Source organism: Malaclemys terrapin, chromosome 4 (genome assembly GCF_027887155.1).
Source record: "Malaclemys terrapin pileata isolate rMalTer1 chromosome 4, rMalTer1.hap1, whole genome shotgun sequence".
Taxonomy (NCBI): Eukaryota; Metazoa; Chordata; order Testudines; family Emydidae; genus Malaclemys; species Malaclemys terrapin.
Genome location: NC_071508.1, coordinates 103,908,647 through 103,934,257, shown reverse-complemented (window position 1 = coordinate 103,934,257; position 25,611 = coordinate 103,908,647). Strand labels below are relative to the sequence as shown.

Genomic DNA, 25,611 nt, shown 5'->3' with positions numbered 1-25,611 from the left:
CCTTTATTTTAGTAATGTGCTAATTTAATTTTAAAAAGGGAAAATAGGCAAAAGCTAATCTCCATGAATTAATTATCAGTTTTGCTATGTCTTTTTTAGTCACTGGGAAATTGTATATGAGAACAGTTGTAAACGTCTGTGAAATATTAGCAGACTGATGAGGACAAGAGACAAAGGTCATTTGCTGAGGAAATCTAATCTTCAGGGAAAAAAAACAGTCCTTATTTCACCTTCTCCAGATCAAAGTCAGCCAGATCCACTTTGTTTCCTTTGAATTGTTTTTACTCCAAAAGCGGTAAGTTGATTAGAAACAGGAGAACAAAATGAAGGATTCTCCTGCACCAAAGGAGTGTCTCTGGGCAGTGAATCCATGTCTAAGCCTGGCGTTTCAGCCTCAGGAACTTTGGACACAAACTCTCTCTGTGGTTTCAGGAGGACAGCTGCCTCATTTCTTTGATTGAACATCTGTACTGGCATTTGTAGGGTTGAATCCTTGTCTCGGTTGAGACACTGGAAAAAGTTTCTGATGTCCTTACGGAATTTAGAGCTCATTCCCATGTAGATGAGTGGGTTGTAAAAACTGGCAGATTTGGCAAAAAGGCTGGCTAGGACATTGGTGAGCACTGGCACTTGAAACCCACATGCTGACCACATAGAGATTACTGCATAAGGAGACCATGCCAGGAAAAAGGCAAAACAAATTACAAATGACACCTGAGAAGGAAAAACAACATGGGAGCATCAAAACTGTAAACACCACATTTGTAATGTCATGATTCTAGAACTACATCAGCTTTTGGAAGCACTTCTACATTTTGTAACTACTAAAAGATCTACTCACCCCAAAGGCATTTTCACAAAGCTCTAGCCATTATCTACCAAAATTAAAGGAAAATTCTTCCTCGGTTTCTCGCAGCTAAATAGAATCAATTAAGGAGCTATGGGAGAGTATCTGGGTCTCCTTCAAACACACTTGGACTATAATTTTGGTCATTTATTCATATTCTGATGGCTGGAAAATGGGTTTGGAAAAAGGAGGACAATTTAAGTGTTAACTCCAATGAACAAGAAAAAGCTTCTATCAGAATAATTTGCACTGTATGCATCAGTTAGATAGAACACCATTGACACTCTATTAAGTACATAGATTTCATAGACCTATGTGAGTACTCAAATGTACAAATTTATACGTACTATATTTCATAATCAAAATGATCTATCCTACAGAAATGGAAATAATAAAACAAAATTTTACAGTGGAGACCTTTTGTTGTTGCTGGAAACGTTGTACGGCCAGCAAATTGTGCTATCATATAAGGACGTTTCAGGAGCTACATGAACATGCAATATGGTGGTGACACGAGGAGAGCAAATCTTTAATCAAGTACAAAAAACATTGAAAAGTCTAATTGAAACCAGAAATACACGGATTTTCAGAGGCAGGCTGGGAAGGCTAGAAATGTCGATTCGTAAAACATTCTTTGCATCAAAGAAACTAAATTTAATTTAAAATGTACACAGCATCTGGTTGAGTTATATATTTTTTAGTGTGGTCAGCATCATAGTATCTAAGACATGGCCCAGATGGAGGCTTTCCTTATTCTAACAGTCACACCAGAATCAAAGTTTTTTCCTTACCTTGCTCCTTGTCTTCACTGATATCTAGTTTAATGATTATTATCAATTATTATTATTATTTTGGGAGGGATGGTGAGGATAGGTGGGTTTAGTTAGGAGGGAATAAGCTAAATAGAAAGAAAAGTGAAGGGATAGGGACATTTGAGAAAAGGGGACAGGGCAGGGGAAAAGAAGGTAGGAAGGGGCAGCTGTGGAGTGAAGTTGACATGAAGAGACTGGGAGGAAGGGGGATGGTTGGAGCAACAGCCAATCAGAACAGGGCAGCAAAAGTCCAGTTAAAACTATAGATGGTTCTCTGAATGACCAAAAGTCCCTGCTTTGGCTGCTTCCACTCCTATCCATTGGAGTCTCTGTCTGGTTCCTCTGCACTTTTTCCTCAAGGTCATGTAGAGTCAGAGAGGCACCAGCTGCATCCTGGTGCCCACAAAGCATGTGAGAGATCTCCCTTGAACAGTTCTGGGTCCAAGGTGGTGCTGGGAGAAGGGAGGACCCTAAGGAGCCCAATTTAACCCCTCCAACCAATGCAGCTATCCCTGCTTTGTCTGCTTCTGTAGCTGCACCTACCTGCTGGACTATGTGGCTGGTTCCTATTTCCTATTGGAAACACTCTGCGTAGGATCTTAAGAAAAGAATAGATCATAGTTAAGGCTACGTTTTAGTCACGGGTATTTTTAGTAAAAGTCATGGACAGATCATGGGCAGTAAACAAAAATTAACATGACCTGTCCATGACTTGTACTATATCTCTGGCTAAACTGGGAGTGCTCGTTGGGACTGGGGGAGACTGCGCATGCTCGGGGGATGGCCCGGGGGGGCGCCACAAGTGCTGGGGGTGTGTGACCTAGGGGGTGCCACAGGTGCATGGGGGTTGCAGGCATTAAGAGGGTGGTCTGGTGGGCACCGCGAGTGTTCAAGGGGGTGGTCCAGGGGGCACTGCAGGTGCAAGCAGTCCAGGACCCCCACTGGTGCTAGAGGGGTGGGGGGATGGCAGGGCTGGCAGGCTCCCTACCTGGCTTCTTAGAAGCAGTGACATGTCCCTCCCTAAGCTCCTAGCTCCATGCCGTGCGCTGCCAGCTCTGCAATGCCCATTGGTCGGGAACAATGGCCAATGGGAGCTGTGGGGGCAGTGCCTGTGGGAGGAGGCAGCGCGTGGAGCTAAGAGCTGAGGGAAGGACATGTTGCCACTTCCGGGGAGCCCCCTCAAGGTAAGCGCTGTCCCTCCCATGCCCGAACCTCCAGGCCCCCATCCAAACTCCTCCTGTTGTGGTGGCCTGAGACCGCCCCAGCAGTGATTGCCCCAGCAGTGACTGGTGCGACTGGCCCAGGGGCTGCCTGAACTGCTCAGGAAGCCCCAGCACCAGCCACACTGGCCGTGACTTCCATGACCTCTGTGACAAACTCGCAGCCTTAATCATAGTATAGATCAAAAGAAGAGATAATGGCTGTACTTCATATGTGGAATCAGAGATTAGAGACATATTAAGCCATCCAGTCAACTAGCCCATGTTGTTATCCATGCTGCAATGGCTTCATTGTTCCTGTCATTTGAACAAGCTGGATCAAAGCTAGCTTGGGTATGATACCCTTAATGTGCTTACTGTAGTTTGGTTAAAATTATGATTCAGGGTAGAGGAGGGAGAGGAATATAATCATTTAAAAGTATTAGAAGAACATTAAGACCATGATAGATCATGGTTCAAGGGCTTTTGATCCTTCCTGTCAAAGGTAGGGGCCCAGGCAGAGACAGGTGCATCGTGAAAGTGAATGCCTGGCTGCGAAGATGGTGTCGTCAGGAGGGCTTTGGCTTCCTCGACCACGGGATGCTATTCCAGGAAGGACTGCTAGGCAGAGATGGTGTTCACCTTTCGAGGAGGGGAAAGACCCTATTTGGACACAGATTGGCTAACCTAGTAAGGAAGGCTTTAAACTAGGTTCGACGGGGACAGGTGAGCAAAGCCCACAGGTAAGTGGGGGAGATGGGTCAGAAATAGGAAGGAGCGTGGGCTATGATGGCTGAGAGAAAGGAGAGTCAGGGCAAAACTGGGAGGCAAGATCAAATCAGTATCTTAGATGCCCATATACAAATGTGAGAAGTATGGGTAATAAGCAGGAAGAACTGGCAGTGCAAATAAATAAAGGCAATTATGACATTGTTGGCATCACTGAAACTTGGTGGGGTAATACACGATTGGAATGTTGGTATAGATGGGTACAGCTTACTCAGGAAGGATAGACAGGGGAAAAAGGGAGGAGGTGTTGCCTTATATATTAAAAATGTACACACTTGGACTGAGGTAGAGATGGACATAGGAGACAGAAGTGTTGAGAGTCTCTGGGTTAGGCTAAAAGGGATAAAAAAACAAGGGTGATGTCTTGCTAGGAGTCTACTACAAGCCACCTAACCAGGTGGAAGAGGTGGATGAGGCTTTTTTTAAACAACTAACAAAATCATCCAAAGCCCAAGATTTGGTAGTGATGGGGGACTTCAACTATCCAGATATATGTTGGGAAAACAACACAGCAGGGCACAGACTATCCAATAAGTTCTTGGACTGCATTGCAGACAACTTTTTATTTCAGAAGGTTGAAAAAGCTATGAGGGGGGAAGCTGGTCTAGATTTGATTTTAACAAATCGGGAGGAACTCGTTGAGAATTTGAAAGTGGAAGGCAGCTTGGGTGAAAGTGATCATGAAATCATGGAGTTCACAAGTCTAAGGAAGGGTAGAAGGGAGAACAGCAAAATAGAGACAATGGATTTCAGGAAGGCGGATTTTGGTAAGCTCAGAGAGCTGATAGGTAAGGTCCCATGGGAATCAAGACTGAGGGGAAAAACAACTGAGGAGAGTTGGCAGTTTTTCAAAGGGTCACTATTTAAGGGTCCAAAAGCAAGCTATTCCGCTGGGTAGGAAAGATAGAAAATGTGGCAAAAGACCACGTTGGCTTAACCACGAGATCTTACATGATCTAAAAAATAAAAAGGAGTCATATAAAAAATGGAAACTAGGACAGATTACAAAGGATGAATATAGGCAATCAACACAGGAATGTAGGGGCAAGATTAGAAAGGCAAAGGCACAAAATGAGCTCAAATTAGCTACAGGAATAAAGGGAAACAAGACGACTTTATCAATACATTAGAAGCAAGAGGAATACCAAGGACAGGGTAGGCCCACTGCTCAGTGAGGAGGGAGAAACAGTAACAGGAAACTTGGAAATGGCAGAGATGCTTAATGACTTCTTTGTTTCGGTCGTCACCCAGAAGTCTGAAGGAATGCTTAACATAGTGAATGCTAATGGGAAGGGGGTAGGTTTAGAAGATAAAATAAAAAGAGAACAAGTTAAAAATCACCTAGAAAAGTTAGATGCCTGCAAGTCACTAGGGCCTGATGAAATTCATCCTAGAATACTCAAGGAGCTAATAGAGGAGGTATCTGAGCCTCTAGCTATTATCTTTGGAAAATCATGGGAGACAGGAGAGATTCCAGAAGACTGGAAAAGGGCAAATACAGTGCCCATCTATAAAAAGGGAAATAAAAACAACCCAGGGAATTACAGACCAGTTAGTTTAACTTCTGTGCCAGGGAAGATAATGGAGCAAGTAATTAAGGAAATCATCTGCAAACACTTGGAAGGTGGTAAGGTGATAGGGAATAGCCAGCACGGATTTGTAAAGAACAAATCGTGTCAAACCAATCTGATAGCTTTCTTTGATAGGATAATAAGTCTTGTGAATAAGGGAGAAGCGGTGGATGTGGTATATCTAGACTTTAGTAAGGCATTTGATACGGTCACGCATGCTATTCTTATCAATAAATTAGGCAAATACAACTTAGATGGGGCTACTATAAGGTGGGTGCATAACTGGCTGGATAACCGTACTCAGAGAGTAGTTATTAATGGTTCCCAATCCTGCTGGAAAGGTATAACAGGTGGGGTTCCGCAGGGGTCTGTTTTGGGACCGGATCTGTTCAATATCTTCATCAACAACTTAGATATTGGCATAGAAAGTACGCTTATTAAGTTTGCTGATGATACCAAACTGGGAGGAATTGCAACTGCTTTGGAGGATAGGGTCATAATTCAAAATGATCTGGACAAACTGGAGAAATGGGCTGAGGTAAACAGGATTAAGTTTAATAAAGACAATCAGTTTCACACATACAGAATGGGAAGAGACTGTCTAGGAAGGAGTACGGCAGAAAGGGATCTAGGGGTTATAGTGGACCACAAGCTAAATATGAGTCAACATATGATACTGTTGCAAAAAAAAGCAAACATGATTCTGGGATGCATTAACAGGTGTGTTGTGAGCAAGACGAGAAGTCATTCTTCCGCTCTGGGCACTGCATTTCAAGAAAGATGTGGAGAAATTGGAGAGGGTCCAGAGAAGAGCAACAAGAATGATTAAAGGTCTTGAGAACATGACCTATGAAGGAAGGCTGAAAGAATTGGGTTAGTTTAGTTTGGAAAAGAGAAGACAGAGAGGACATGATAGCAGTTTTCAGGTATCTAAAAGGTGTCATAAGGAGGAGGGAGAAAACTTGTTCATCTTAGCCTCTAAGGATAGAACAAGAAACAATGGGCTTAAACTGCAGCAAAGGAGGTTTAGGCTGGACATTAGGAAAAAGTTCCTAACTGTCAGGATGGTTAAACACTGGAATAAATTGCTTAGGGAGGTTGTGGAATCTCCATCTCTGGAGATATTTAAGAGTAGATTAGATAAATGTCTATCAGGGATGGTCTAGACAGTATTTGGTCCTGCCACGAGGGCAGGGGACTGGACTCGATGACCTCTCAAGGTCCCTTCCAGTCCTAGAATCTATGAATCTTTATTAATGATAAGGTTGTTGAAGGTGTCAAACAATAGGAATAATGGTATGGCACTTAGTGAAGGAAAATTTAGGCTGAATACAAGGAAACAGTGATGTCTATTAGACTGTGGTACAGATTCAAGAGAAACTGGGGAAACCTCAATGACTTCTAGCATTTAAAACTGGACTGGATAAAACATTGGAAAACATAAGGAGGCAAAATCCTGCATTGGCATATGAAACTAGATGACCTAATAAGTTTGTTCCACATTCTGGATTTGACATAGCAACCTGCATAGAACTCAGAGGGAAGTGTACATGTTGCAAGAGGGAAGAGTTTGGAGGAGGCACCAGGAAGTCAGTCTATATGCACATGGGTAGAATGCTAGCTGCAGTTGCAGCCTCTCTGTAAACCGTTATCTTAATAAAAAAGAGCTAGTTCAGAATTATTTGTGCAAGCGAGTAATTGCTTGGCGTTAAGTGGTTACGTATTTACTAAAGATTAGTTTTAAAAAGACCAAAATTAATGTTATGTGTTAGTACCTCCTCCCATCTTGAAGGTGCATTTGGGTTGGTCTTGGCCATAAGAATGAGAGAGGCAGCTGAAACATTTTATATGAACCTAGGTGAAATATGAACCACTGCCATTCTGTGCTACAGTTCTAGTTTCACTGCTTCCACTGATCAAATGGCAGGTCCTCAAACTAGGTGCTTCTTCCTACTTTTTTCTTGTTCCTCTCTATCTTTTCTTTCCCTGTGCTTGAACCTCCTAAGGCTGGCTGATTCCTTCAACACTCTCTTTGTTGCTAGTTTGTGTAGCCATTACTGCTTCTGCCTGCAATGGCTCCCACAATGGTTCCTGTTCCCAACCACAAATTTGTTCTATCGAGAGGTTCCTATTTAACAGGCCAGACTTCTGCAAATCAGGAAAGTTGTGTCACCTTGACACCTCTCGAGCTTTCAGATAGTAAGAGTAAGGACAAAAAGCCTCAATATTCTCTCTTATTATAGGGTCAAGAAAGCTCTCCAAGAAGCATACCCTAGTTTTGAAGAGGATGCTTCTACAGGAATACATGTTTACTCCACCTGATACATATCTTTATGGCCAGAGAAGTGATGTGGGATCTCATGATGAAATTTGTGGGCTAGTCATCTAAGCCTCCATACAGACTCTACAAAGTAAGTGTATTTGTATCTTCTGATATTACTTATTTCTGGTTGAGGGGTTCTGTGAACCACTGTCTTATCAACTGCACCCACAACCCTTCATTGGTACTGTTTACTACATCACAAAGGTAGCCTCCAGACTGGTGGTGATATAGGCCCAGGAAAATGGGGAATGTATCTGGTCTTGTATACCTACCAATCCAGAGGTTCCATGCTTTTGTGGAAAACATGCATATCTTCCTCATAGTCCAGTGTTATCATAATTTCTGCTTTTAAAGAACCCATTGGAGCATGGTGGCAAGTGACTGACAGTGAATGGAATGTTTAGAATGGAGAAGCCAAATGTACAGATAGAATCATTCAACTGGAAGGGACCTTGAGAGGTTATTTAGTCCAGTCCCCTGTATTCATGACAGGATATTATCGAGACCATCCCTGACAGTTGTATGTCTAACTTGCTCTTAAAAATCTCCAATGATGGCGATTCCACAACCTCCCTGGGCTTTTATTCCAGTGCTTAGTCACCCTGACAGTTGGAAGTTTTTCCTAATGTCCAACCAAATCACCCTTGCTGCAATTTAAGCCAATGGACTTAAGCTTCTTGTTCTATCTTCAGAGGTTAACAAGAACAATTTTTCTCCCTCCTACTTGTAACAACCTTTTATGTACTTGAAATCTGTTATGTCCCCTCTCAGTCTTCTCTTCTCCAGACTAAGCAAACTCAGTTTTCTGAATCTTCCTTCATAGGTGTTGTTTCCTAAACTTTTAATCATTTTTGTTGCTCTTCTCTGGACTTTCTCCAATTTGTCCACATCTTTTCTGAAGTGGGCACCCAGAACTAGACACAATACTCCAATTGAGACTTAATCAGTATGAAGTAGAGTGAACTAATTACTTCTCATATCTTGCTTACAATGCTCCTGCTAATATGGCCCAGAATGATGTTTGCTTTTTTGGCTTGTGATCCATTATGACCCCTAGAAGCCTTTCTGCAGTACTCCTTCTTAGGCAGTCATTTCTCATTTTGTATGTATGCCACTGATTGTTCCTTCCTAAGTGGAGTACTTTGCATTTGTCCTTATTGAATTTCATCCTATTTACTTCAGACCATTTCTCCAGTTTCTCCAGATCATTTTGAATTTTAATCCTATCCTCCAAAGCACTTGCAACCCCTCCCAGTTTAGTATCATCCACAAACTTTATAAGTATACTCTCTATGCTATTATCTAAATCATTAATGAAGTTATTGAACAGAACTGGACCCAGGACCGATTTCTGTGGGACCCCACTGGATATGCCCTTCCAGCTTGACTGGGAACCACTGATAACTACTCTCTGGGAATGGTTTCCCAACCGTTATGCAGCCACCCTATAGTAGCTCCATCTAGGTTGTATTTCCATGGTTTGTTTATGAGAAGGTAATGTGAGAGAGTATCAAAAGCCTTAGTAAAGTCAAGCTACACCACATCTACTGCTTCCCCCCATCCACAAGCTTATTATGCTGTCAAAGAAAGCTATTAGGTTGGTCTGAATGATTTGTTCTTGACAAATCCATGCTGTTAATTATATTATCTTCTAGGTGTTTGCAAATTGATTGCTTAATTATTTGCTCCATTATCTTTCCAGATACTGAAGTTAAGCTGACTGCTCTGTAATTCCCCAGGTTGTCCTTATTTCCCTTTTCATAGATTGGCACTATATTTGCACTTTTCCCGTCTTCTGGAATGTCTCCCGACTTCCATGCTAATGGCTAAGATATCTCCTTAATCAGCTCCTTGAGTATTCTAGGATGTATTTAATCAGGCCATAGTGACTTTAAGACATCTATCTTGTCTAAGTAATTTTTAACTTGTTCTTTCCCAATTTTAGCCTCTGATCTTACCCCATTTTCACTGGCATCCCCTATGGTAAATGTCCAATTTGCTACTAACATTTTTGGTGAAAAACTGGTACCAAAAAGTCATTTTGCACTTCTGCCATTTCCATATTTTCTGTTATTGTTTTCCTCCCTTCATTCAGTAATGGGCCTACCTGTCCTTGGTCTTCCTCTTGCTTCTAATGTATTTGTAGAATGTTTTCTTGCTACCCTTTATGGCTCTAGCTAGCTTAATCTCATTTTGTGCTTTGGCCTTTCTAATTTTCACCCTACATATTTGTTATTTGTTTATATTCATCCTTTGTAATTTGACCGAGTTTCCACCTTTTGTAGGACACTTTTTGAGTTTCAGATAATTGAAGATTTCCTGATTAAGCCAGAATGGTCTCTTGCCATACTTCCTGTCTTTCCTATGCAGTGGCATAGTCTGCTCTTGTGCCCTTAATAACGTCTTTGAAAAACTGCAAACTCTTGAATCCCCCCCCCCCTTTGACTTGCTTCCGATTGGATCTTACCTACCAGCTCTCTGAGTTTGCTTAAATCAACCTTATTGAAATCAATTAGCTTTATTGTGCTGTTTTCCCTCCTGCCATTCCATAGAATCATGAACTCTGCCATTCCATGATCACTTTCACCTAAGTTGCCTTGCATTTTTAAATTCTCAACCAGTTCCTCCCTATTTGTTAAAATCAAATCTAAAAGTCTTTGCCCTAGTAGCTTTCTTCACCTTTTGAAAAAAAATGGTCTCCAATACATGTTGGATAATCTGTGCCCGGCTGTATTATTTCCCCAACAGACAGCTGGGTAATTGAAATCCCCCATCATCACCAAGTCCTGTGCTTGGAATGATTTTGTTAGTAGTTTTAAAAAAGCATCATCCACCTCTTCCTCCTAGTGAGGTGGTCTGTAGTAGACCCCTACCATGACATTTTACCCCTTTTATCCTTACCCAGAGATTTTCAACAAATCTGTCTTCTATTTCCATCTCAAACTCAGTCCAAGTGTATACATTTTTAAATATATAAAATAAGGAAGAGCCTATTTCATTAGTGGGTTTAGCAATAAGCCACCTTTCCTCTAGGTCACCAGTTCAAAACTGACCCGAGACAGTGGAGACCAGGGTTGTTCAATAGTGTACATGAAATGAGGTGGGGGGTTTCAATTCATGTCTCAGCCAGGACTCCACATCACAACTGGTACTCAATAATATCCTTGTTGGCAGACTCAGGAAGATGGCTGAAAATTGAATGAGCAATGAGACCGAACTGTCCTCTCATCTCTAAAATGATTAGAGTATGTTGGTAGGGAAACATGGGGGAAATTTTGCAATATCAGTGGTGTGCCTGTTCCAGGGACAGAAAACGAAAATCCTTTTAGTTATTTGTCAAATCTAGCATTTGTTCTAAGAATTAAATTACATAAAATACGTACGTAGCACGCTATATTGTAGGCAAAGAATTGTCCATTACCTGTGTAATATTTCGTTCCATGAGCCGCTGCCTTTGGCTAATTTTTTTACCTCTTGTGGTCTTGTGACTTGATTTAACAGTCTTTATTATGGACATGTAACAGAAAACCATGATGGAGACAGGAATAAAGAAGCCAAATATAAAGACTCCAATCACGTAGGACTTATAGACAACAGAAAATGTTGCCTTGATCCAGTCTATTTCACATGTTCCATATTTGTTGTCTGAAAAAATTGAACATATTAAGTATGAACAAATCCCTTTATCTGAAACAATTATGGATTGTATTAACTGATGTGCACTTTACAAAGTCTTTAGAGAGGCTTATACAAGAAAAAGCTGTCTCATCACTTTTATAATTAGTACCTATTTAAAACAAAATTGATTCCCCATTTAAGATGTACAGAAAATGTTATTTTCTACTATTGACAAATTGCTTGCAAAACAAAAAATTCTCATTTACATGGAGGCTGTATTTACTCCACTCTAGCAATGTAACGAGGCCTTAAAGTGGGCATAAATTAAGTTTAAATTACCAGAGTGTTCTAGTGGAGACTTCTTGCAAACGAGATTCAGACACTTCTGTCTTCATATATAGATGTACAGAAATGTATATTAATTCCTTGTTTTTCCATTTATCAATCGCATTACTCAACTATCAAAGGAATGTGGCATGCAGGCAATAAAAACTGTTGGTTTCAGTATTATCTAGGTTACTCACTCTCATCCTGTCCAGAAATATTCTGCAGAGTTGCACAGTGATTACTACGGTTTTTAATGGACACATATGCTGGATAAGATTTTTCTCCATATAGGTAATTCTGTAGAAATGAACACTCACCTGTATAGCTACCCCACCCTATAAGTGGTGCACTGGCCCAGAAAAGAGCAGCTGTCCATATCACAATCATGGTTAATATAATATTTTTTCTATCAATTTTGTGAGCTGTAAATAAAAGATAAAGATAACAAATTTGATCTCCAAAACAGATTAACAAGAAAGATTGTTTGCAGCTACACCTGAATTTTAGAAGAGAAAATGTTAAAAAAATTAATGTCGTAAGAAAATAAGTACATTAAATTGTCCAATCTAACAAATGTTAAGAGCTGAAGGAAATATTTCTTCACTTAATAGATTATATAAAAAAGAGCAGTTCCATTAATGAAATACTGTTACCTTTTTTTTTTTGTAAATACAGTAGTCCAGATCAACGTTCCCTCTAACTTTACATCCATGTTTGGAATTAATTTTGTTATGTGCACCAATATGGAGGTAATGTGTGGTGGGGGTGGAGGTGAGGGGTTTGCACTGTGGGAGGGGGCTCAGGGCTGGGGGAGAGGTTTGGGGTGTATGTGTGTGGGGAGGGGAGGGCTTTGGGGTGGGGCCCAGGATGAGGGGTTTGGGGTGCAGACTGCCCCAGGGCTGCAGCGGGGAGAGACGTTGTGACAGTTCTGGCAGGGCCAGGGGAGAGGCGCCTCTCCCCAGCGCGGTAGTTCCAGCAAGGGCTGGGGTCGGGGGAGAGGCACCTCTCTCTGCTGTGTGCCTGCATGGCCCTTAATAGCCTGCTGTGCGGCCACACAGCCACTCAGTTTAGAGAGAACTTAGGTCCAGATTCCCATTTACACTGAAGTCCCTTTACACTGCTTTGACAGTATAAAGAGGGCTTAATGTGGGGGTAAATTTACAATACAGATATTTGTAAATGTTTTCTTTTCCTTTACAAATAAATAAGTAAAAAGGAATTTTCTGACTGAATTTGCAAAGATTTACTTCTAAGTACTGTTGTCTGATCAGTAGTTTATGTATTAATTATATTGATTACTTAAGAATCCCCAGCTATCACTTTGAGGGTTGCCAGGTTTTTCCCCCAAGATCAGGGCCAGTATTATTCAAATTATTATATAGTTGGGAACCTTGATGTGCACAGTTGCAACACTCACACTATAGGAACCCTTTTATATTTACAAATGTTGTTTATTAATACATTTAGCACAAACACTCCAAGTAAGTGAGGTAGATAGAGATACTACAGAATGTACATCTGCACACCCATATACTCACACCATCTCTTGTAGAACCACCTGAAATGTTCGTCATCTTCCTCATCACCATCACCTTCCCCATCATCACCAATGGCCTTATTCTGGCACCTCCCAAGGCCTACATCTCTCTCTCCTACCGCCCCTAGGCTGGGATGCTGCTTTTATAACGTAATCCTTCTGCCCCTCTGAGTTGGCAGCAACAAGGGCTGGGTTCAGTATCTAGGGGTTCCGTTTCAATAACACAACGCAAAACCGGCTTGAGCCCCCACCCAGTGACCTGGGACAATTACATACCACCCCCCAGGCACCTCTAGAAGGCAATACTTCCCCTCTTGCAAGCACAGAGACTGAGTGTAGCAAAAGTCTTAATAAAGGAGGGAAACAATGTGGCATCATGTTGGGGAAACACCACAAATAGGATTCATAACACAAAACATGAGCTAAAGACCCACATCCAAGTAAGTTTGGCAGTGTCCTTTTCCCCTCAGGGTCTTAAGTCCAATCACCCCAAAGTCCAACAACCCAAAAGTCTCTGTCCCTGGTCAGTGCCGCCCCAGAGTTCAAAAGTTCATCTGCAGAGTTTTACCCAGCCTGGGTGGAAATGGGGGGGGGCATACGGGGTGTTAAGGGGCACCTTACGTGGTCCAAGGCCGACTGCCCCGCCTCTCCGTGGAGTTCTGCTTCACCTTCAGCCTTCACCACGAACGGCTCAGCTCTACCAGCCGCTCCGCTCTGGTCCGGTCCTCCAGCCGTCCCGTGAGCCACTCCAGCCGCCCCGCAAACTGCTCCGCTCTGCTCACTGTTCCGTGGGACGCTCCAACTGCCCCACAAACTGCTCCGCTCTGCCAGCCGCTCCACTCCACCAGCCGTCCCATGAACTGCTCCAGCTGTCCCCGCAAACTGCTCTGCTCACTGTTGCAGGGGCCACTCCAAACTGCTCTGCCAGCCACTTAGCAATGTATCTTCAGGCTCCCCCACTAGTTAACACAGCACTCAGTGATCTCAGCTCAGTAATTTTAGCTCTTTTAGCAATTTCAGCTTGTAGTAGGGGAGCCCCAGTGTTGGTGCACCATTGGCCCAAAGTGAATTCAGCTCAGCAGCCTCTAGCTAGAATCAAAATTGGCTCGGCTATTCAACAGTGGAGAGAGAAGGTGGTGCCATTGGTGTTCCAGGCCCTCAAAAGGGGCCCATACCATCAGATACACACACATACCTGTCCCCAAGCTCTCTCAATTCACTGGGTTTTGGAACCCATGTCCCTTGTCTAGCGAGTGCTACTTAGGTGATGGTGAGACCCTCTGTCATAAAACAGTTTCATTTTCCTTGAGTCACATAATCAGGGTAATAACACTTTATTCCTCCTGCCCCAATAACAGAGAAACTGGGGATCCCACAGCTGCCAAAGTGACCATTTTGGGCTGCCGTGGGCTCATGCTAGGCGGGGTGGGTGTGCCTATGCAAACAAGATCAGCTCCTGAAGTTCTTTTCCACACTCACCATAATTCACTACCAGATGTCAGGGTAGAGCTCATCCTGACTCTGCTTACAATAATATGTTACACTAGTGCCGCTACGTTTGATGCATATTCAATAGGGGATTTTCCCCCATTCTTATTTGTATTTCCTCACCTTACTAATGTTGGAGTGGCTTTTTCCTATAGATTAATATATCAATGATCTCAACTTATTATCATATACATCAATTCGTTACCATGGTCCTTTTGTGATTAGATATCACATTTGTTATTTTTGTCCTAATTGGTTCTTTCGGTTCTTTCCAAGTTTCAAGTTGTGGTGTACCTGTTAAGTTTAAAAGGATATGAACTTAGGAAAGTCCCTATGCCAACCTGCTTTGACGCATCCTCTATGTTCACGGTTGCAGCCATACATGGCCCTTATGCTTTAATGCATTACCATCTATCTAAGTGGAAGGGCCCAAACATATGTGTGCTAACTTTACCCTATCTCTGCATACAGGATGTGGCCTGCAGGTCCCCCCTTGTGTTACAGCCAAAATATACTCTAATATAAACCTATAAATCTATTATAATAAAACAAATAATTAAACCCATAAGAAAATAAGAAAGTTATAAGAAAAGATATCTAGGCAAGTAAGCAGGCTACCCTTAGATGTATCTCATGTACCTGTGGTCAGAACTTCCCCTTAAACTCTATTTTCGACTCCCCAAATATCTGGGGCTTTCTGTTGGGCTGTTTATCTGTGCAAAGTTTATCTGTTCAAAGTTCATAGGCCTCAAGCCTTATGTTAACTTGCTGAAGTTAATGTCTTACAGAATACAGGCTTGTAGGTTTCTTGCATTACTGCTGAATATAATGCAAAGCAGTAAATATAATAAGGCAAGCTTGCCCACTGGCTACAGTAGCAGTGAATATGACAAAGGCAAACTAGCCCACTGGGCAACAGTACCTTTTCATATATTTAAATCTGGTGTACTTGTTAGGTGGTGAAATTGGCTGGTAGCAACCAGAGAATTTTAACTCATGCCAGCATGGCATTTAGGAGACATTTTCTGAGAACTTGCTTGACGAAAGAATGAGTTGGCTTCATTTCCAGGTTTTATCAGTATCTTTGACCACTTGGGGATCCTTTTCCTTTGAAAATGAAGGACACACTGGCTTTGTCATATATTGAATAGGAACCTTCTTGTGGTGGTGATGAGGAGGAACTCAGACTCCTAACCCTGGCAGGAAAGTATCAGAAAACTGCTTGACTATAATTGAGAGAATAAGTCCTCTTCTTCATTACCTCCTTTGGTAATGGATGATCATGTAATGTTCCTCCCTCACATCTTCCCCTAAAAACTTTACATCTTTCTCCTAGTTTTATGTCTCCACCTGGTCTCTTGTGCACTTTCCATGGTTTCCTTGGTAACCTTGTGTGACAGAGACACCTTAGCAATGCATCCTGTGTTCTTTCTGAACAGGTCTCACCTCACACCTGATAAACACATTACACCAAACACAAATCTTGCAGGGTATTTATATGAAGGATATCATATGAGGTGTCTACAGAAAGCTCATTATTTGTCAAGACTCAAATCTTTTCAAGATGTGTGTATAGCTAACATCAAAGGAATAATGGGTTTATATTGAAAGTATATTTTATGGACTTGGAGTAGAAATTCATGACCAGGAGTTGATGTGTGTAGGGCAGGGGTGGGCAAATTATGGCCCCACAGGCTGGATCCAGCCCACCAACCATTAAAATCCGTCCCTTGAGCTCCTGCTGGGGAGCAGAGTCTGGGGCTTGCCCCGCTCCAGCGCTCCATCTGGAGAGCAGGGTCAGGGGCCACTCCACACAGCTCCCGGAAGCAGCAGCACAGCCCCCTCTTGCTCCTAGGCGTAGGGACAGTCAGGGGACTTTGCTCTGCACGTTGCCCCCACCCCAAGTGCCACCCCCGCAGCTCCTGTTGGCCGGGAACCACAGCCAATGGGAGCTGCAGGGACATTGCCTGTGGATGGGGCAGTGTGCAGAACCGCCTGGCTGCGCTTCCACGTAGGAGCCAAAGGGACATGCTGCTGCTTCCGGGAGCTGCTTGAGGTAAGTGCTGCCTGAAGCCTGCACCCCTGAGCCTCTCCCCATGCCCCAAACTCCTGTCCCAGCTCTGATCCCCCTTCTGCCCTCTGAACCCCTCAATCCTCCTACACCCCAAGTCCCTCATCCCCAGCCCCACCCCAGAGCCCACACTCCCAGCTGGAGCCCTCTCCCCTCCCCCCCCGCACCACATGTCTCAGCCACAGCCTGGAGCCCCCTCCCGCACCCTGAACTCCTAATTTCTGGCCCCACCTCAGAGCCCGCACCCCCAACCAGAGTTTTCACCCCCTCCCACACTCCAACCCCAATTTTGTGAGCATTTGTGGCCCGCCATATAATTTCTATTCCAAAACGTGGCCCTCAGGCCAAAACGTTTGCCCACCCCTGTCCTAGGGGATGGCCCATGTAAGCAAGAGAGAGTTGTCACTCCTCCCTAATCAGGTGGTGAGCCAATGCAAGACTCAACTGACAAGCTTTGCTCCCTCCCAAAACTATCAATGGAAAACCATCGAAGGCACTACCAAACAAATGAAGCCTCTTGGACGTGAAAAAGGAATGTTACAACAGAGTTTTGCTCTGGCTGTAATTAAAAACTAAGGGCTGTTTTCACTATAGCACAGAGAAGCTCTCTGGATTCATCTTTTGGAGGTTTTATGAACCTTGTGGTGCTTTCGTGATGTTTGGGCCCTGGTTCTTGTTAAACCAGTCAGCTCTGCAAAAGACTGAGCTTTTTCAGGAAAGCCTACTTTATTACATAGATAAGGTAACTATTGATAAGTGTAGATCCAAGTTCACATTTTATGATTTTGTTTTGTGTTGTCATCAGTTGTTTCCATCTTTCTCTTATTTCTAGTTAAAGTTTTATTTTTTCTTAAAGAATCCTACATTTGTTTTATTGTAAGTGCTCACAAGTGCTGTGTAGTTTAGAGAAGTGGTGGCTAAAGATAAAACTGGGGTACACAGCAGCTTTGGATACATGGTAGCTGGAATTTCTGTGAGTAGCTAGTCTCAGGGTGTTGCCAGATGCATTGATTACCGGTATGTATTGTTATATTGATTGCTTTAAAACCCCAGTTAACACTTTGAGGTTCGATAGGTTCTTTTCCCAAGATCGGGCCCAGTATTATTTGAATTATATTGTAGGTGGAAGCCCCTATGTGTATGGCAATGGCCACAACACCCAAACTCAGGGAAGGCCTTTTGAAATTGTAAAATTTTTATAATTACTATAATTAGTCTTTAAGTAAAACAATCCAAACAAATAAGGTGAACTGATACAGGACTGTAATAACCAGCACCATTACATAGGCAATTCTCTCTATCCTTGGGGAGGACTCGAAAGGGTGAGACAAATCTTAGTCTGAGACAAGGATCAATTCCAATGGCCTAACCATATAAGTGGATGTTTTATAGATCTTGATGTTCATCATGCATATACCTGAGAGGTTCCTCCCACTTTTACCACATCAGAACTTCCTCACCCTCATAATGTTGTGTTGTCTTATCCTATAGGTTAATATATTAATTAATTTAAGCTTATTAGCATACGTCAATTGGTTACTATGGTTACCTATGGTTGAACATCTGCTGATGTTTTTCCCTCCCAAAATACCCTAAAATGGTACTGACTGACTTCTTGCAGTTATCTGTCAGTAATTTATGCTTCGTTTCAACACTTTTGAATATTGCAAAACAATATCTTATGTCATTTTGTGACTTAAGGACACTGCTGGTTTACTTACTTATGCTAATTCTATTAAACAATTTACTTCTACCAGGGCTATTGGGCCTTGCTGTTATGCTAAGTGCTTAAGCTAATCTCTTATAGACCTGGTACTATAGGTTTCTTGTGTTTCTGTATTATTCCTATCTGTTACCATAACAGTATGTGGGCTACAGGGGCTGGATATCACAGGGGAATGATTCAAAGGGATTCAGGGATTGGGGTGTGTGATGAGATCCCCGGGGTGCAGTCTGGGACTGTGGCACTGCTGTGCCCCCCTGAACTCTCTCCAGCCTGGGCTGTATCTCACAATGTCTTGCTAGTGACCAGCAGCAAACCCCTCCAGGTGCTGTTATCACTCAGCATGACCACACGTGGAGCCCCTCACCCAGCTATATTGCATGAATGCTCCCAGAACCACTCATGAATCACACAGGGAAAGGCACCAGCCAGATCCCCCCAGTTCCCAGCACTGTACCCCAGGAATATACCATCTTGAACTACTCAAGATGAGCACTGCAAATTTATTAATTGGTTCATCACTTCATCAGTGGAAAGTGGATATACACCAGCCTTTGTAAACCTGAGTAGATATGCCACACACTTCATACAAACTCACTGATAAAGATAAACAGTAAAACAAATTTATTGACTACAAAAGATAGATTTTAAGTGATTATAAGTGATAGGCAAAAAGTCAGGGTTAGTTACTAAAATAAAATATAAGCACGCAGTCTAAACTCTTCACACTATTCGACTGGCCAACATCTAGCTTAACTCTCCAATCCACTGGATATTGCAGTTCATAGTATGCAGATTTCACCCTTGAAACCTGGGCCAATCTCCTCTGCTTAAGTTTTCTCAGTATCCTTGTTGCTTGCAGCATGGGTGCGGGCAGGAGGAAGGTGAAGCATAGGTCTGCTCTGTTCTGATTTATACCCTCAGTTTCACATACTTGGGGAACACACAAGTCCAGGCATGCCTGGTGGGCATTACTGAATCTCCAGGCAAGGCTGAGCAATTCCCCTGGTTTAGCCTCATGCAGGTGCATCACTGAATTGTAGTTCCCTTGCTGGACAATGGCTCTTGATGGGCTGTTTGACACCCCACCCGGGCATTGGTTACTTTCCTTGCTATTGCCTCTGGGGAGCTAGTATCTGGCTGATTTCCCAACTTACAGCATGTTTTAGTGACAACCATACAACACAATTCTCAACTTCATATGCATTAATGATATACGTATATGGATAGAAAAATGACTTTCCGCAGATCATAACCTTTCCCCTGATAACTCACATGGCCTGCTTTATATGCAAGATCACAATCATATTTAAATTAGGAACATGGGGGAGCACTCTGTAACCCCCAAGATACAGAATGTCACAGGGTGCACCTATTGTTAACCTGCAAGGTGAGGAAAGGGCTGGAATTAGGCCAGAGGAGTATGCTTGAGTGGCTGAAGCACTGGAGGCATCAGAGAGCTGAGACCAGCTACCACAAGACAGACTCCCTTTTGCTAGAGGCAGGGAGTAACAAGGTGACTCACAGTTCTGGGTACCCTGAGAACTATCACACTCTCCAAATTAGCCTGTACACTCTCAGGAACAGAGACTAGGGGGCCAGATTCTGATTTCACACGGCTATAAACTGCAATGAAATCAAAACAATTACTAACCCATGGTTTACACTAATGTCAATGGGATTAGAATCAAACCCCACATCTTATTCTGCATTTGTAAAACATCATGCACACGTAGAGTGCAATATAATTATGTACCCAAAAGGCCTATGTTTAAACTATGTTATGAAGGTTGTAATTTTCTAACTTTACAATGCTTGACTTTGCAACTCTAACAACATTTTTTTCAACATACAAAAAATACCAAAAAAACCCCCAAAAACAAAAAAAAAACAAAAACAAAACCCAGCCCGATATAATTTCCCAATTTCTAAAAAAGAACATTCTGTTATGCACTTGACATACCCGGTCATAGTACCTCTTCGTCCCAACCACAGATCAGCAGAATTTGAACTCTGGACATAGAAGCATTGCAATTCAGACCTCTACCACTTGAACTAAAGGACTATCTACAATAGATGGCAACAGGAGTCGGCTATTATCCAATGTGGGCAATCCACTAGGAGGACAACACAACACACAATGGGTTGAATGAGTAGTTCCATTTTACAGACACCAAGTATACTGTAGACTGTCTGATAAGCAATATGATATATTAGAGACCTGGATTCTTTTTATTGACAGCTTGTGTAACCTTGCACTGGGGTAGGAGACCTTGCTCAATGAATAAGGATTCTGAAGGACACAAAATTAGTAACACTGGTCAGTAGAGGAGGTGAGTCAAGAACTCATGGTATGGTGACTCCCAGCTCAGGGTTGTAAGAGTTGAAGAAATATTGTATGTGTCCCATCTGGAGATTCAGCTCAGGGAAGCTGCTTCAGGGAGACACTGGGGAGCATGCTCTGTACCACTGTGGGGAAGTGTGGTATAGGGAATGTTCAGCAGCAAGCCTACAATAAATTGTATTAAGCTTAGGTAAATAAAGATTTTAACAGCTTATAAATTGGCCAAATTTGAACAGATTTTCATATACACAGCAAGAAGTCTCTCTCTGACGCCAGAACTATCTGCCTGGCAAATTTTGGATTCCTGTTCCAAAACAGAGGCACAAGAGCTCTTCAAAGTGGTTTGAAATTTTTTTTTAAATGGGAAGTGTTAGGTCACCTTAATATATCAGTTGCTAACATAGGTCCTATAAAAAGTGTTTTTCGGGAGTGGGAGAATATTTAGATTTTCGTAAAAGAACAAAGCTTTGTATTGTATTCACGAGTGTACCCCTAATTATACTGGAAACATGAGTTTTAGCAAGGTAAAAAAGACAATTGTTCATATATTTTCAATCTAATTCTTAGGCTTGATTTTAAAGATGTCAAGTATATAATATTGTCAACACGTTTAATACAATATACCTTTGAGGTAGTGATTCGATGTTTGGCAAAGAAAGCTGACATACCTTGGTGAGGCTGGCATCCTTTAATGTATCTGATGACACTGATGGCTGTCAGAGTATTAATACTGACTAGACCAAAAAAGAGTATTATAAATCCGTCCACCTGACAAGGAAAGGGTGGAGAGAAGGAGAAAAAAAATCCAAACTCAAAGGTAGAGAACACAGAAAAAACATGACATTTATTAATATTTAGTATGTTTCTACTAAGTATTTTGAAAGTTCTTTTTAATATTTATTCACACATTTGATTCTAGGCTAACTGTGTTTGATCTTGCATGCACAGAAACAGCTTACTTAAGGACAGCAATTGAAAACAATTGCTCCTGGATTTTTGACCTGCCAAAAAAAAAAAAAAAAAAGTAAGACTAAAACAAACCCAATTACTAAATAAAACATCAATGTCACAGGAATCTTTACATTCTTCTGTTATTAAGTTAGGTTCTAAGTATTCAGAAAAAGATTAAGAATCTAGAAATGTAAATAATGCAGTTACCTTGCATGTCCATACTGAAGTGATTAGAAAGCCATCATCTCTAAGAACATTAAACAGCTCTAGAATGCCCCTTGAATAGCCAAAGAGGGAAATGCCTGCATCTGAGACAGCAAGATTGAAGGTGAGATAGTCCTGAGGGTCCAGGGAATGTCGTTGGTAGTACATGATGAAAATCACCCCTCCATTGCCAAGCCAAGAAAGCCAACCTATGCAATTAAAAGTCAGTGCTGTAGGACAACTGGAGAACAATTTGAAAGAAAAATATGAATTGGTATTTTGCACTTCCTTTTTGCAGGAAAAACGGGTCATGCCATTGACTTGTCCCTTCCCTTAAGTTGTGGCATTGACTAACAGACTTGGAGCTCCATACAGGATGATGGCTGTTACAGAAGAGGTTAGACAAATATATTGAGCAATAATGGGAGGACTTCCTAGAAGTATGACAAGATCAGGGAGAGCCTCAGGTGGTTGCAATTAGTTAAATTAAACTTTCATTGCAAATAATCTCCTAATTAATTCACAATTTGTGATGAGAATTCAAGAGACAAGTTGACTGAATATGGAGAGCCTGGGATAATCTCCCTAAGACCTCGCTCCTGTCAGGAGTTTCCAGTAGTGCACACATCTCACCAGTAATACGGTACATAACATACTTTCATAAGAGTATTTTTGAATGAAGCTGGAACTGATCTGAATAGTTTATATTACATTGGACAACTCATAAAACAGCCTGTTTTTCAGGTTCACAAACAAAATAGCAGTTGATCAGACCTTGCCCAGGAATTAAGGAACAAAAAAATATTCGAAAACCGCCATTGTATTTCTGATTTCTGCCGTTATGGGGCAGAGAATTCACTGCTGCTAAAACAGCTCTTTTGCAACAATGAAACATTCAGAGAGGAGTTTCCAGTACTTAATGGGCTTTCCATAACCTGGAACTACCTGGAGACTCAGCAATGCAAAATACCCCGAATGGGCTTTCTACATATCTAACCTCAATGAAAGACTTGAAGCCACTTTGAATAGATTATGAGGAATCTAGAAACAACACGAGAAGCCTTTCCATCAGGCTAAAACATCTAGAATGGACAGTCACAACCCCAAAATACAAAGAGAAAAGGGTTTCTAGAAGTTTGACCAAAATGAATTGGGCTTTTGAATACACAGAGCAGGTTTTTACACTCCAACCCAACCCAGAATTGCTATTGCACAACACCTGGAATGGACTTCCATTAGAATCTCAAAATATATTGTAACTTTGTGAGGTTGCTGTTTATCTGAGAAAAGGGGGTCAACTTCTCAGCTCTTTGCAGTCCAGAAATAATGGGTAACCCCACATGATTTCTGATGGCCCATATACCATATTCTACCTTTGTCTGAAACTACTGGGGTTTTAGGAAGGGGATGTTTTTAGTCTTGCCTCATCAGCTGGCAGTTAAATTCAACTTTTTAGGCATGTATTATGTATTTTTGCAGAAGATATTGGCTTCCATAAATTGGAAATTGTCTGTTTGCTGTTGCTTGCAAAATTTATTGAAGAGTAATGGCCAAAGTATGATTCTCTCAAACCTGATCAAGTGACTGTCAAAACCGTTCCAGTTTTGGACTTCAAAAATTAATTGACTTCTTTAGAGATCATGTCCCCAGCATTACTTTGTTTAAGGAAGACAGTGAAGCCATATTAATAGCCTCAAGAAACCTTGGCGATGAAAACAGACTACAGTTAAAAAGTAAACATGGCTAGGCTAGGTTGAAGCAGCTCTAGGGAAACATAGATTATATGCATAGAGAGTCCACAATCAAAAAAGGGTTGGACAAAGTTAATTAAGATTCTAAAAGGCCTTCTAAAGGTTATTTTAAGTCCAGCTCAGTCATATTTGGCCTGAGGGAGGCATGATGGAAAATATGGCTTCACACATATTCCAGATGTGAAAATATTTATCTCGTGAGTTAGAAAATAAGCCTACAATTCCAATTCACTATTAGAGACCACGTGAAGTTAAAAAATAAAAGTAAACTAATTTGATAAAAAATATGTTTCTAAAGTCTATGAATAGATTCCTTCATTCAGTTTACGCAGGAAGGAGACAGGTTGTCTTGTGTATTATTCATAGTCTCTAAATCCTGTTAAATTTGCTGTGATTTTCACTCACTCCATGAATTAAAGTAGGTTTGTTTGCTATTTTATAAAACTGTTCATGCACGTAGCTATCATTTATTATGTATAATTGAAACAATGTAAAAACTACTTAGTTCAGTTTTAGTAGTAGGGCTTTCAGTATCAAAAATGTTTGATTCATATAAATAACAATAACAAAGCTATTTCCTACTAACAGCGTTGTAGGTTTGAGATTTGTATTTTGAACAAAAAAGAGCAGACGTTTTTGATAATCTACTCAGATTGTTACAGATACAAATAATGTGGAACAATCCCAGGAGTTTGACAACTTCTAATTCTAAGGGAAGGAAAGAAATTTTGATTTTATCGTCGTGAATTTCTTAGGATGGTGTAGTACTATGCTATGAAGGGCGACTATGTAGAGAACTGGTCTTCACTTTTCATTTCCCACCCTACCCCAATTCCAGTTTCCATTTTACACTACTCATTTCATGTTTTAAAGCTAGACTCTTTCTGAAAGCTACCAATTTCTCATTTATTTTTAGCTGGATTTTTATAGTGATAAATTAACCTGAAATATCTTCAACAAAGTATAACAGCAGCAGCAGCAGCAACAAAAAGTAAATAAACTATCAGTGTCAAGCTGTGAATTAGTCTTTGGATAACAAATATATAAACATTATGGTAAGTAAAGTCCATTTCCTTTGATTTTAAATAACTGCAATTTCTAAACATATATAAGACCCAACTTTACCCTTGAAAAGGCACAGGTATACCGATTTTCCACAAACTCATGATGAGCCGACTGCACATCTCTCTTCAGAGCGAAGAACAGAAAATAAAATTTGAAACACAGCCTGAATTTGCTTTTTACTTACCTAGCGTGAGCAAGTAAACCCCAATAATGGTTTCCCAATCCTCTGAGACAGCAAACCCAGACTTGTTACTGTGCAATAAGCTGGAGCTGTCCATCAGCACCACTCCCCACCTTCTGGAAAGTTCCAATTCAGAAAACACAGTAGTAGATGCAAACTATTTCTCTCTCTCTCTCTTTTAAATAAGCATCTCACAGAACTTCTTTGACTCTTCTTTAGGAAGAATAAGATTCTTACTTCTTTAGTAAGATAGCAGCAGCAACTATGTGGGAAGTGCTAAAGAGAAAGCTGAGCAAGGAGGTAAGACAGTGATCTACCATCTACTGAGCCTCAGCTGCCACTCAGCATCAGTATAATTAGCAGCAACAGAAGTGCTGAGCTACTTGGTTTAAAGTCTAAGGGTCTGATCCACACATGGCCCAAATCTGTCTTTCACATAAAGAGCTTTCTCTTAACCTCAATAGCCCTTACAATGATGGAGGAGACAATCCTGCTAAAGGTTTCCCTGCATGATCCCTTGCATTCCTTTTCTACTACTGATCTCTTTTGGGGATGGGCCACTTAACAGGAACATGTAATATTCCAATGATGGTAGAAAGAACCAGTAAATGCTATAGAACTTTTCACAAAGAGATGCCCCAGTGAAATACAGTAGAATCTCAGTATTATGAACACGTGTTATGAACTGACCGGACCTTTGGAACTGGAAGTACACAATCAGGCTGCAGCTGACACGAAAAAAAACCCAAAAAGCAAATACAGTACAGTACTGTGTTAAATGTAAACTACTAAAAAAAATAAGGGAAAGTT

The 25,611-nt window shown here is 41.5% G+C and overlaps 1 protein-coding gene across 1 annotated transcript; it reads right to left on the bottom strand.

Annotated features, from left to right (window-relative positions):
• Positions 1–246: 246 nt before the first annotated feature.
• Positions 247–24,898, bottom strand: LOC128835503 (opsin-5-like). Its single transcript, XM_054025030.1, has 6 exons — positions 24,805–24,898; positions 21,808–22,013; positions 21,318–21,417; positions 11,804–11,908; positions 10,963–11,186; positions 247–714 (listed from the first exon to the last, which is right to left on the bottom strand). The coding sequence occupies exons 1-6, from the start codon at positions 24,896–24,898 to the stop codon at positions 247–249; spliced, it is 1,197 nt and encodes a 398-aa protein (XP_053881005.1).
• Positions 24,899–25,611: the final 713 nt, after the last annotated feature.

Excerpts from the sequence above, each read along its gene's own strand:
- LOC128835503 (XM_054025030.1), bottom strand. The coding sequence starts at position 24,898 with ATGGACAGCTCCAGCTTATTGCACAGTAACAAGTCTGGGTTTGCTGTC. Across the intron at positions 11,909-21,317 it reads AGGATGCCAGCCTCACCAAG|CTCACAAAATTGATAGAAAA; the intron begins GTATGTCAGCTT and ends TTTTATTTACAG. Across the intron at positions 715-10,962 it reads TGGAACGAAATATTACACAG|GTGTCATTTGTAATTTGTTT; the intron begins GTAATGGACAAT and ends TTTCCTTCTCAG.